The following is a 12,024-nucleotide window of genomic DNA, read 5'->3' on the forward strand; positions in this document are numbered from 1 at the left end:
TAAACCAAGCTTTAGCAAAAATGAACAGAAACATACCAAACAAGCCCCCAAATACAAAAACCCCCAAAATCAAACAAGCACCCCTACATTTTTCAGGCCTTCTTTTTGAATCAGAAAGAAACAAAAAGGGACTCCCGCAACTTATTAAAAATCCCTTGCAGGTCACCTTTCAAGTAATCTGGTGCTATTAACAATAGAGGACCATGGCTTTCATTCCTTAATTTTATTACATTCTTTTTGTTAACAGGAGGCCCTTCAAAACAAAGAAGAGTGTTTGAATGCCAAGATGCTGGCAGAGCAAGAGGTGTTTTTATTTCGTCAGCAGCTGGTGGCTGTAAGGAAGGCTCTAGCAAAATCTCAAGTAGACAATGAAAGACTAAAGAAACAGTTAGATAAACAGGTACCTAAAATAACGGTCCTGACTCATTCTACGAAGTGGGTCAAATTATCACCTCCTCTCAATACCACTTACTTCAATAGAGAATTTTACCCATTGCCTTTCAAGAGGGAAATACTTCCTGAAACAATTGAGGGACAATTGAAAACTGAAGCTGAAGATGTATATATTTTGACTCTACCAAGCCTTACATATTGGTTTGAGCGTTTTTCACATGTTGTAGTCAGAGAGAAATATAGACAAAAGCTGTTAGGGATCATATTTAAGATTTATATCACCTCAGCAAAATGACGATCAAAGATTTTAAAGGGTTATTTTATGAAAATGAAGCTGTAAGATGAAGATGTGAACTGTCCAAGAGCCTAAGAATATCTTCTAGATGCTAAATACCTGTATTAAAAAATAACTCCAGTAATCTATTGCTGATAATTATTTTACATAAGAGAGAAAAAGAAAACTCAATGTTTATTCCCACACACAAAAAGTTTAACTTAGGCCTTGTCTACACTAGAGGGTTAATTTGATGTAAGTTAGGCAGTTTAAGTTATGTAACTTACCAGAGCAGGGAGCTCCTTTCCAGGCATTGCTTAAAGGTGATGTGCAAAGGAGAAAAAAGTGGGCGTCTGCTCTATTTTGTTTCTGTTTCCAGGAAGTTTGAGGATTGGTTTGTTTTTAATTCTGCTTGTTTTTCTTACATGAGAAAGGAATGAGTCTTTCAAGTTCTGTTGCCTGACATATTGTTGTTTTCATGTTATAGAAACACTTGCTACAAGAAGTAGAACATAGGATGACTCAAGAAGCCCGGAGCAGGCAACAGCTGGATGTGATGAAAGCAGCAAACATGGAGAAGATGCTGGAAGACATGGGGCAGAAAGAACAGAGGCTGCAATGTCTGACTGAAGATGCTGAGAAATCTTCTAGAACAGTGCAGCTTCAGCAAAAACGGATCAAAAAAGAAATGCGGCAGGTAAGCGCCTAACTACACCTTTAAACACTTCAGCATGTACCATGTTGCTAAGGAAGCTAGCATTCCTTGAGAAATGTATTAGGGCCTCAGTATTGGTTACCAGCTGCATGTCTTTCTCTGAGCAATGCTGAATGCATCCCCTCCAGTGTCCTGGATTGCACAGTATAATCTGGATTTTGGGAGTTATTGCCACCTCCTTCTGCAGCCCTGCCAAACTAGGAGATGTTCTGAAACGAGAGACATCCCCATAGACTGCCTTTGGGTCTAAGGAACAGTGCACTGGGTTGGGGGCTAGGAGACCATGTGGTCTAAGCTCATCTCTTCCAAAGTTTTTTATATTTGTGTGTACTTCACAACTCCTACTATTGAGCATGGCCTTGAATCCCTGTCCTCAGAAGCAAGTATTCTCCCCATTTTACAAATAAGCTAATGGAGAGGTCACACAAGGTCACTTCTGACAGAACTGGGGATAGAATTGTGTTTAAAATGGCAAGCCTAAATCTCCTCCACACATCCACAATGTGCCAAACCTAAGTATTTGTAAGCACTGCTCTAACCACTAGATCATGCTCCCTTCCTAGAACTGGGAGTAGAACCCAGGAACACTGATCTCCAACATTCTACCATCATTTAGCAAATAGTTGTGTAATCCACTGGCACATGTGTGTCACATCCCTCGCTAGCTGCTGGTCTACAGAGAGGATAACACGGAATTCTTTAGCTCTGTAATAGGAATCTGAAGACTGAGGGTTCAAGTCCTGCTGGTACTTTGTTTGTACATTGTGGAATTTCTGTCCTTCCTGATTTCTTTTTAAACAGTTGGTTTAATGAGTGAGAAAACATCCTTAAAAACTGCTTTATAGTTAAAAAGCCCCCAAACATTATACCACAATTGACCGATTAAAATGTGTAACAAAACACAGATATAAAATGTTTCAGCCATTTGCGTCACATTGTGGTTGCTTCGATTACACACTGGCAGATTTAAGATTGAGAGGTATGACTGAATGGAATGGAGGAGCTCAGGAGTGCCTGTTAGTTAACCCACTGGTATATTAAGTCTTCTCCTGCATTGTCACGTGAACTGCAAATGAGGAAATCCATTCCAGCAGTTTCACCATAAACTCATAAACTTAGAAGTTACTAACATTTAAATGTTCTTATTGGGTGAAATCAAACATGCAGTACTATATTTAGTATAAATTATAGAATGGCTAATCATTCCCAACAGCACAAGCCTTTCGCTTACAATAAAAGTTTGGCAAATTCTACTTGATTAAGTTGTTTTTTATGCAGATTTTACTGATCTTATCTGATTATATATTTTGTGTTTAAACAGTTCTGGATGATCTAGATCCTTTTGGGAGATTTATTGATGTATAAAGTAGATCCAAGAGCACCTTGACAGCCAAAACATACACAAAACAGCTGCTGTTTTGTGTATAAAACAAAAACACATGGTTTTTCATCTTCAGCATATCTTAATGCCATTACTATGGTATAATAACAAAGAAATGGCTTGTTGAAACTAGTCCAGCAAATACAGGGCAAAACCACTGATTCAGGGCAAAGGAGACACAACCAAAAACTAAACACCTTGGTCGCTGCCATAGATTGGTCATTTTTATCTCCACTCCAAATGTTTACTGTTGTAAAAAAAGAAACATAATTAGCATTTATGGTAATTATCAAGTCTTTGATACTATAACACAAGTTGTATACAGCCATTGCAGACAGCATACATAGCTGGCATGTAGAAATTGTATTATTCCTTTGCTTTATCTACTTTCTATCTGACACGATTAAGAGGCACACATCCATTACCAGTGGTTCTCATACTGGGGTTCAAGGAACCATTTTTGATGGTCCACTGAATGAAACATTTTGGGACACAGACAGGCTTGAGCCCAGTCTACACACATAAATTACATCAATTTAACTAAATCAGTGCCAACACGTTGTGTGGACAGTCTGAAGTTGGATATTGAGTTAGCTTAATTTAATTGCTTAACAATGTCCTCCATTATTAGACTGATTTAAGACTGTCTGTAGAAAGGACTGGTACAAATTTAAGTGAATAAATTTAGAAGCTGATTTAACTAAATGAGTACAATTTCCGTAGTCCAGCTCTTGAATTGGATTGTTGGGTGGATAAGTGGGTCAATGAGAAGTGCTTTGTGTCTCTTACAAAGTGACCTGCAGAATGAAAATGTTTGAAAAACATGTGATTAAATTTAGTCAGGTAAGTCCCCTTGGCTGCACTTCATGCACTCCACAATCTCTTAAGAGCATGAAGTGTGGCTTTCCATCCCTTTTTTGCAGTCCTATCATAGATAGGATGAAAATTCCTTGTTCTTATCTGACTGCCTCTCCTGTAAACCTGGCCAAAATATTTTCTCTCTTCAACCACCTGAACAGTCCAATTGAAAGCACCCACCGCGATTTGGGAGAGTTGGGATGACAGATAGCATTTTGCTGTGAATAGTTTGGCAGGCTGCTGGCACTTTCTGTGACCACCTTTATTGAGAGCATATGATGCCAAGAGACTTTTGGAAGAGCAGAGCATTCAGCCCTGGCACATAGGCCAATGAGTTCATAGTTCCCCATCTCTAAATGGTGCAGCTGTGCACCCTTTTGTTGTGTTTACAAAATACTTGTAACCCTTTGAGTGCCCAGAAACATCAGTAGCTGAATTGGCCTTTAAGAAAATAAACAAATAATGTGGTATTGGATAAACAAAACAATTAGTGTCAGGACTTTAGTGCTACATAGTGGTCCCTGCTGCTGGAGGAGACCTATGTGGGCATAAAAGCATGTGGCTTATAACAGTTACCCTGTATAGAACTAAGCCATCGTCTCAGTGGTGTCTGATTCAATTGCTGGTTCTCATTTCTTGCTCCTTGTTCTGGCAGGGAGTGGCGGCACTGAGAAGACAGGCCACACAGCTGTTGGAGAAGCTGAGGGGAAGATGACTTGCTGTTGTTCACTCCTATCTTTCATTTAGAATGGCATTGAGGCTGGACGTGGCTGGTCATGATGTGGGGTGTGGGTTACTGGGGTTATAAATAGAGAGCTCAGGGGAATGAGAAGGGAAAAGGCCCCAGGTTGTCTGTCTACTGTCCTTTCTTAAAGTGCTGGAAACTGCAGATTTTATTAGTTATAATGACCGTTTATACCAATTATATCACTCTCTCCTCCAGAAGGATCCCAGACACATTTTATACAATTATATCGAGGAATTACTTCATCCACCACTGAACTGTGACCACCTTTGATGTTGACAGCATCTGCTTCTCCTCCCTTTGAGCCCTTTAGCCTGTGACTTTGCTTTGAATGAGGACTGTCAGAAGATTTTTTTTCTTTTTTAACCTGAATCCTCTACATGTGGTATTGCCATCCTCCTTAGATAAGAAGCCAATTGATCCAAGAACGTAGTTTAAAACTGGATGCCTTCCAGAGGGTGGACGAACTGCAGTATCAGGTTTACGACTTGGAAGCTGTAACATCCCAGAGAAACTCACCCGCAGGTGAGGGAAAACCTATTTCTTTTAAAATGATATGGAACATCCAAACAAGGCCAGTAGATGTTTCCAGCCTAATTGTGTGGCTTGGGTACTGTACCACCACCCGGATTGCCAAAATGGCACATGCCTTCATATTCACCAACCCCCACCTACAAAAATAGATGTTTTCTCTCCCCCCTTCATTCCCCCTCTTTTTTCTTCTTTTTCTTCTCATGTGTGAAGAAGGCCTGAAAGATGGTTTTGGTGTTTTGGGGGTGGGTGGGTTTTGTTTTTATTTTTGCTTGTTTTTTTAACCTTAGCACCATCAGGAATATAAATACTGCTGTTTTTACTGGAAGTCTCTTTGGAGAACAAGAGAATAGGAGTTGAGAGCTTTCTCGGTTCTTCGTTGGAGGAGCAAGAATTTTGAAGCTTTAACAAAAAGATTATTTTTTCTTCCCAGCTGTTTTTTTATAACACCTGTTTAATTCAAAGTGCTTTAAACAGGTTGATGAAAAATCCCCACCCCTGCAATTGCTCAAGTTTCACTTCCTTTCTTCTTGTGATATCAAAATCCTGCTAATTCTTCAATCAGCTGTAGAGTCATGTAGAAAATTGGGATGGCCAAGACCTGAATTTTTAATACACTAAATACAGGGAAAAATCCCAACCTTCCAGGCCTTCTTTAAATATTATGAAGACTAAAAAAATGACATCCAGTTCTGACATACCAGGGTACAATCCAGACCAATGAGTAGCTTTGTCATTCCTGCCCTGTAACCTAGGGTGCCCTTTAGAGTGCTTTGCTTATGTAGCCTCCAACTTGGACTGCTCACAAACAGCCTCCAGCATGTCCAGCTATGTCTCTGTGTGTGCTGCAGCCAACCAGCCCCTGTGGGCTCTTACCAGCCTTAAAGATTACCACAGGGTGACACCAACACACTCCCAGTCCCAGATTTTCCCCCAGAAACCTATGTCCTGTACTGCCCAGCCCTCTCCTGAACAATACAAATATATTAAGTCTGTTATTCCCTTGAGGGAATAATATGCACACAACTTATTACCCCAAATGGAATTACCCAAACACTTCGACTTAAACACACTGGACTAGATAAAACAATAAAACAAGTTTATTAACTACAAAGAAAGATTTTAAGTGAGTACAAGTAATGAGGCATAAAAGTCAGAAATGGTTACCAGAAAAATAAAGATAAAACGCGTACTGGTGGCTAACTTAAGAAACAGTATTAGATTCAAAGCAAAGCTTTTTTTACCACATGCTTCAGAAAATAACTGACCAAAATTTCCAGTCAGGACCCCTCCCCTAGAGTCCAATGGCTGCTTCCTTTGTCTCTTCAGATGCAGTGAATGTGATGAGCAGGGAGAGAGAGAGGTGCGCTGGGGAGTTTCTCTCTTTTTTATAGTTTCATTCCGTCTCTTGAAAACATTGCCAGCTGAGACAGTGTGTCTGTGTGGAAAGATGTTCCCTGCTGGGGTTTTTCGCTGTACATTCGGTAGTTGCAGGGTTGATTTGCAACTCATTGTGGGTTTTCCCTTTCTAATGCATTATTTCAGTGCATTTAATCGGAGATCTATTTGTGTTTCCACTGAAAGGTTAAGAGGAACTAAGTGAAGATTTCTCTAGCCACTGACTTTCAGAAGAAGCGATGTCTAGCATTTCAGAGACAGCAGAGGGTTCTGATCTGGCAGCAAATTCAGCCCTGCAAATTCATTGCAATATAAAATATTCCTGATACTTCCGTTAGTTGCTCACCCTTACATCTTCACAGAATTCTAGGGATGCCATTAGAACTGCTGAGGCATATAAAGCTTTTCACCTCTAGGTTGATGGTAGTGACAAAAAAAATTGCCCAGGTCAATAGTCAATGGAAGCGTCCATATGATGGTTTTTTCGTTGTCCTATGTGAAAAGAGGTGTTCGAGTCATCCATCAGTTCACTTCACCAGATGTTCACTTCACCGAAGTCACTAGAGTTGGCATGGCTGTGTAGTCTTTAATAGAGAGGACAAAAGCTGGATGGGCTGCCATGGAGCCGTAGCTCCTTTTGGTGGTCCCTCTACATCAGGAGTGAAACATGTTGGTAGGACAGTACGGGGAAGCTTGTGCTGTTGCTGCCCATGCGGCATCTGTTCTGAGGGGTAAATAAAAGCCCTCCGTTTCCAGTAGTGTAAGTCAGACACCTTTCATAAGCACTGAAATTCACACGCAGTGTTAAGAATATTAAACTGCCTTTCCAGTGTTAGTAGAGATGAAACATATGGCCAGCGTAAAAACCAACCGGGCAAGTAAGGATGAGTACATTCTGAACCAACCAGAGCTAGCTCTCTATGGGCAAATCAGACACACAGGATGAAAAGAAGTGAAAATCAGCTTGGACATTTCAAAGTATTTGGCTGGCAGGGAGTTCCCATTCTTCAACCTGCTGCATAGCTAGAGAACTTGTCTGGAGAGCAAGGCAAAGCCTTTGTTTAAAATGGAGCCTGCCTCAAAATACAGACATTCCGCAGATGTCTGTCCCCAAATACTAAAAGGACATGCTTTTTTCTAGCTTCTTCTTGATGATTATGGTGTTAATTGTGTACTGTATTATGGCTGTTGTAATTTATTTCTTTAAAAAGGAATGAAGAAGTCCACTAATCTGATGTCTTATAATGCTAGCAGCGTAAGATGTTCTTTATCAGGTAATAAACCAATACAGAATAACTATCACTTCCCACCCATTTGCAGTAATGCACTTTGTCAGGAAAAGCAGGCTCACAGAGTGCAAAGGTTTGTATTTTTTATTAATTTGAATAAGGCTGTATTGTCTTTAGTTGTAATATCAAGCCCTAAAGTAATTGCATGCATTACCCTTCATTCTAGTATTCATATTCATCTAGGGGTGACAAGCGTACAGTTGCTGTATCTCTATCTATTTAGGCTGTATTTGCAACCACAGCCAGGTCTTGACACTCTCATGTGATCTGGTTACAATAAACACAGTTGAGTTGTCCACATAGATGCTTTAGTCACAGCACAACCAACTGTCCACCATGCTGCCTATCAGTGCTTTCTGAGAAAATCTGGCCTGTTGCCATATTGCCTCAGATTCATTTGCCTCAGCAGGGGACACAGGACAATACATTCTGGGACGTCTTGCTGCACAAAGATATGGGAAGGAGGAGGATCACCCATCTCAATTATACTGATGTTGGGTCGTATCTGTATGGCAAAATAAGTGCTATAATTAGTTTACAGAAACATAGTTAGGTATCAGTCAAGGCTGGCACGGGTGACATGTGGCAAGCTGCCAGTGGCTACTAACAGAATATTAACTATGCTGTATGTGGAGACAATCCAAGATTAGAGCTAATCATATGAGTAGCTGGTTAGAAACTCAGCATCTGCTTTAGAGATTTCTGTGGCTAACTGGACCAACAGTCAATTAGGGAAGTTCCTCTGTCCATGTGAAGACCTAGTGAAGGGAAAAAACTAAGCTAACACTTGAAATTGAAGAAACACATCATCTTTCATTTTTGATTCTGTTGCAATCTAAGGGATAATGACAATAGTGCTTTGGAGAAACTATTTGCATATAATGGATTATAGAGTTTGGATCAGCAAAGATCTGCTTCACTGATCTGTCCACTGATGGTGGAATATATGTATGACTCCCTTAGTAATGAGACTTTCTCTAAGCTGTGACAGGGTATGGGCTTTGATGAACTTTTTATGCAGAAATATTGTGGCTATTTTTAATTCTGCACATTCTCTTAGAAACTATACAGGAACCGCTATGCAGTTAGGACAGGACTAAGAAAGAAGTTGCTTACAGTTCTGTATGACTGTTAACATCTGTATTTTTGAGAACGGGTGCTTTGTGTATTTTTGCTAAAGTCAAGTTCTGCTGTAACTCCACATTATTTATAATATAGGTTCTGCATCCTGGGCCCAGCGCACAGTGCTCTCAGCATCAACTCTACCTAGGGATTACAAGCAGAATCCTTTGACTCCAGATCCCAAAGGTAGCAATGTAACATCTGGAAAGACTGAACGGCCAAAGACTGTGAGTAATGGTGGATTTGGTAGTGAGTGGTAAAAGAATGTCAGTGAAGTTTGTGAAAAATGAATTGTGTTGAGTCAGTCTCTAGGTCTGGACATTAACAGTCTAATCCCCCTGAAAGATCTGGATTAAGTAGTAGAATAGGGGGAGTGATATAATTGAAGGCTTCCTCTCACACCTGATTCACACACAGTCCTTATACACTGTTGGCTGATTTCCAGGGACTTGTTAGGCTTCTAAGGGACAATGTGTCAGGGAGGACCACCTATGCTAGAGGGTGCTGTGCCAGAGTCAGTAACTTCTGAGAAGAGCAGAGGAGGTGGTGTCTTACAATGAATCCTGCCCCTCTTCAGCCAGGAACCTGCCCCATTCCTGGTCAGCCTGCCTTCTGCAACCACTTCCCTTTGTTTCAGACTAGGAAGCAGCAGGAGAGAAATATGTGCCTGCAGGACAGGCTGGGATGGGTTGCTGATCAGGATAAATCCACTCATGCTCAGTGTAATTACTGCACAGACTCCTTCCGAGGGTTAACATTACAGCCCACTCACTTAACAATTGCAGGTGCCCAGCAGATGGAGGAACAGAGTGATAGATGCTTTCTTACCAGACCTGGCTGAACACACTCAACCTCCCAGCCTCATGCAAACAGGCTGGCCCAAAAGTGAGCTGAAATGTACTTTTGATTAAAATCAGAGGGTGTTTTCAGACCTATGCATTGTAACTGATACAGCTAACATGGAGTGGGATAATGAAATTTATGCAAAGCCAAACTGATGTACAAAGTAACAAGTGCTCTGACTGGGCCCTGGTCTACACTATGAACTTATAGCAGTATAAATATGTTGCTCAGGGGTGTGGATTTTCCAGTTATACCAACCTAACTCCCAGTGTAGACAGTGCTATGTTGGGAAGGTGGAGTACCTACGCTGATGGGAGAAGCTCTCCTGTTAGCGCAGACACCATCTTCATGAAGTGCTACAGGGGTGCAGCTGCCCTGCTGTAAGTGTAGACAAGGCCCAGCAATCCTTTATTGGTGTGAACTGTGAAAGGCTTTTTTGTATTATAAAGATTGTGCATATTTGGCAATATGGTTAGATATAGAGAACCCCCACAATATTAACCACATTCCAGGATTTGCTATGAAATTTTGTTTTATATAAAAGTAAATCATTCTGCTGGCCAACCTTCCATGGGAGAAAACAAAGCTTCTGAGTACAGCATGCCAAATATGGACATAAAAAATAATCCCCCTCTAGAGAACAGGAAAAGTACTGTAAAACAAAAGAAACCTCTTAGAGAGGGAGTGGGATGAAGGGGCTTATCCTGCTGTTCAGTTAACACTAGAGCTGGTCAAAAAACAAATTATTTTACAATTTATTTTTGTTCTGAATTAGAACAAACACAAAAACAATCAAAATATTTGGTGCAAAGTAATTTTAAGAAAGAATCCAGAGAATCAAAACAATGTTTTGAAAAATTCCAGGGAGCAGAGGATTCTGGGCAGGAAACCAGGAAGACCTGGTTTCCATCAAAAATTTCTATTGATTGGATACATTCCTGTGAAAAGTTTCAATTCTAGTGAATCAGCATTTTCCAACAAGCTCTAGTTATTACCTCCTCTTTCACTCATCACAGAAACTGATGTTCTGGGACTTTCCTATTATCTAAAAGATGGTGATGAGAAAAGCTTTGTTCAGTGTAGTCCTGAAGCCTTAAAATGGCACCTGTCCTACTGACAGGAGTGTGTAGCCTGATCTATAGTGTGAGTATTAATTACATTGATTACCTAAAAATTCCCAGGTATCATTTTGACAGTTGACAGGTCCTTGGCCCAAGAGCAGGCCCAGTATTATTAAAATTACTATATAGTTGGGAATCCCAATGTGCACAGCTGCAACACTCACTATAGGAACTCTTCTATATTTCCAAATAGTTTATTAATACATTTAGTGAAGTCACACACACTCACTCAGTAAGATAGAGACACTACAGAACGTACATCCATATACTCACACCATTCCTTGCAGGACGACCTGAAAGACTCATCTTCCTCATCACGAGTGGCCATCGTTTTGGCCTCTTCCAAGGACTACACCTCTTTCTTACCCCACAGGCTGGGATGCAACCTTTATAATATGTTACACTGATGCTACTAATCTAAAGCATACTCAGTAGGGGTTTTTCCCACTTTTTCCCCCTACATATATTTCCCTCATCCTACTAATGCTGAGGTGTCCTCCTTCAACAGGTTAGTATACTGATAGATGTAATTACCATTTCAGCTCATGATCATATCTATCACCTGTTCTTAAGCAGATTTACAGTTATTACTTGTGTTCCTTGCAGTAGCACTTACTGGAACATTCTAACTCCTACCATTAAGCAAGCTCTCCTTAGTTCATAAAATCTAAAAAGTAACTGTTGATCTACGCCAAGGGTTATGGCCTACTTAACCACACTTATGCTTCAGCTCATGTCTTACAGGATACAGACATGCCAAACCTGTGGAAAAAAAAAATGCAGAAATTGGGTTTGTTTTTGGCTTGTTGCTTTTTTTTATCAGTTCCTGGCAAGGAGGGGGTAGGGGGGAAAAGAGTCAGGGGTACACAGCAGGTCCACCACAGTCCCAGATGGCACAAAGGGGGCATCTAGTCACAGAGAATGTTGGGGTTCTTAGGGATTGGCTTGTTTTGAAATGGGATTAGCTTGATTTCTGGCTTATCACATGAAAGTTGGCAACTGTGGATACGGTAGGTTTCTTGCACTACAGTTGATAATAAAAGCAGCTAAATATAAGGCAAGGCAGTGAATATAGTAAAGGCAAGCCTATGGGCTACAAGTGTCATTTACAAGAGCTGTGTTATTTAGTGGAACTGATCCCATATAAATAGTGTAGTTCTAAGTCTCCAGGACTGTACACCGCTTGTTCAGTCAGGTACTGCCAAGTATCTGTCTACCTGTATAATTCAACCAAATAATATTCTACTATGCAAGAATGGACATGGGCTGTTTCTGCCCATCCACTGATTTCTCTGTGCCTTAAGGGATGCAGTCTTTGGAACTAAAGCCTGACCATACTGCCAATGGACCACAA

The 12,024-nt window shown here is 40.6% G+C and overlaps 2 protein-coding genes across 2 annotated transcripts in view; both read left to right on the top strand.

The window, feature by feature from the left end:
- The window catches only part of LOC311518856 (uncharacterized protein), a 102,759-nt gene extending 92,788 nt beyond the window's left edge, over positions 1 to 9,971 (top strand). The window contains exons 26-30 of the mRNA XM_084624924.1: positions 248 to 280; positions 4,771 to 4,891; positions 7,507 to 7,569; positions 8,803 to 8,933; positions 9,492 to 9,971. Coding sequence (XP_084481050.1) covers positions 248 to 280; positions 4,771 to 4,891; positions 7,507 to 7,569; positions 8,803 to 8,933; positions 9,492 to 9,617 — 474 coding nt within the window. The 3' untranslated portion in view covers positions 9,618 to 9,971. The remainder of the gene's footprint in view (positions 1 to 247; positions 281 to 4,770; positions 4,892 to 7,506; positions 7,570 to 8,802; positions 8,934 to 9,491) is intronic.
- On the top strand, positions 269 to 4,969 carry LOC311518478 (coiled-coil domain-containing protein 162-like). Its single transcript, XM_084624332.1, has 3 exons — positions 269 to 400; positions 1,155 to 1,364; positions 4,565 to 4,969. The coding sequence occupies exons 1-3, from the start codon at positions 287 to 289 to the stop codon at positions 4,637 to 4,639; spliced, it is 399 nt and encodes a 132-aa protein (XP_084480458.1). The 5' UTR covers positions 269 to 286; the 3' UTR covers positions 4,640 to 4,969.
- Positions 9,972 to 12,024: the final 2,053 nt, after the last annotated feature.

Source organism: Lepidochelys olivacea (genome assembly GCF_965140295.1).
Source record: "Lepidochelys olivacea isolate rLepOli2 genome assembly, chromosome: 3".
In the NCBI taxonomy this organism is placed as follows: domain Eukaryota; kingdom Metazoa; phylum Chordata; order Testudines; family Cheloniidae; genus Lepidochelys; species Lepidochelys olivacea.

Coding starts and splice junctions, on each gene's coding strand:
- LOC311518478 (XM_084624332.1), top strand. CDS start 287: ATGCTGGCAGAGCAAGAGGTGTTTTTATTTCGTCAGCAGCTGGTGGCT. Junction 401..1,154: donor AGAAACAGTTAGATAAACAG/GTACCTAAAATA, acceptor TTCATGTTATAG/AAACACTTGCTACAAGAAGT. Junction 1,365..4,564: donor TCAAAAAAGAAATGCGGCAG/GTAAGCGCCTAA, acceptor TCTCTCCTCCAG/AAGGATCCCAGACACATTTT.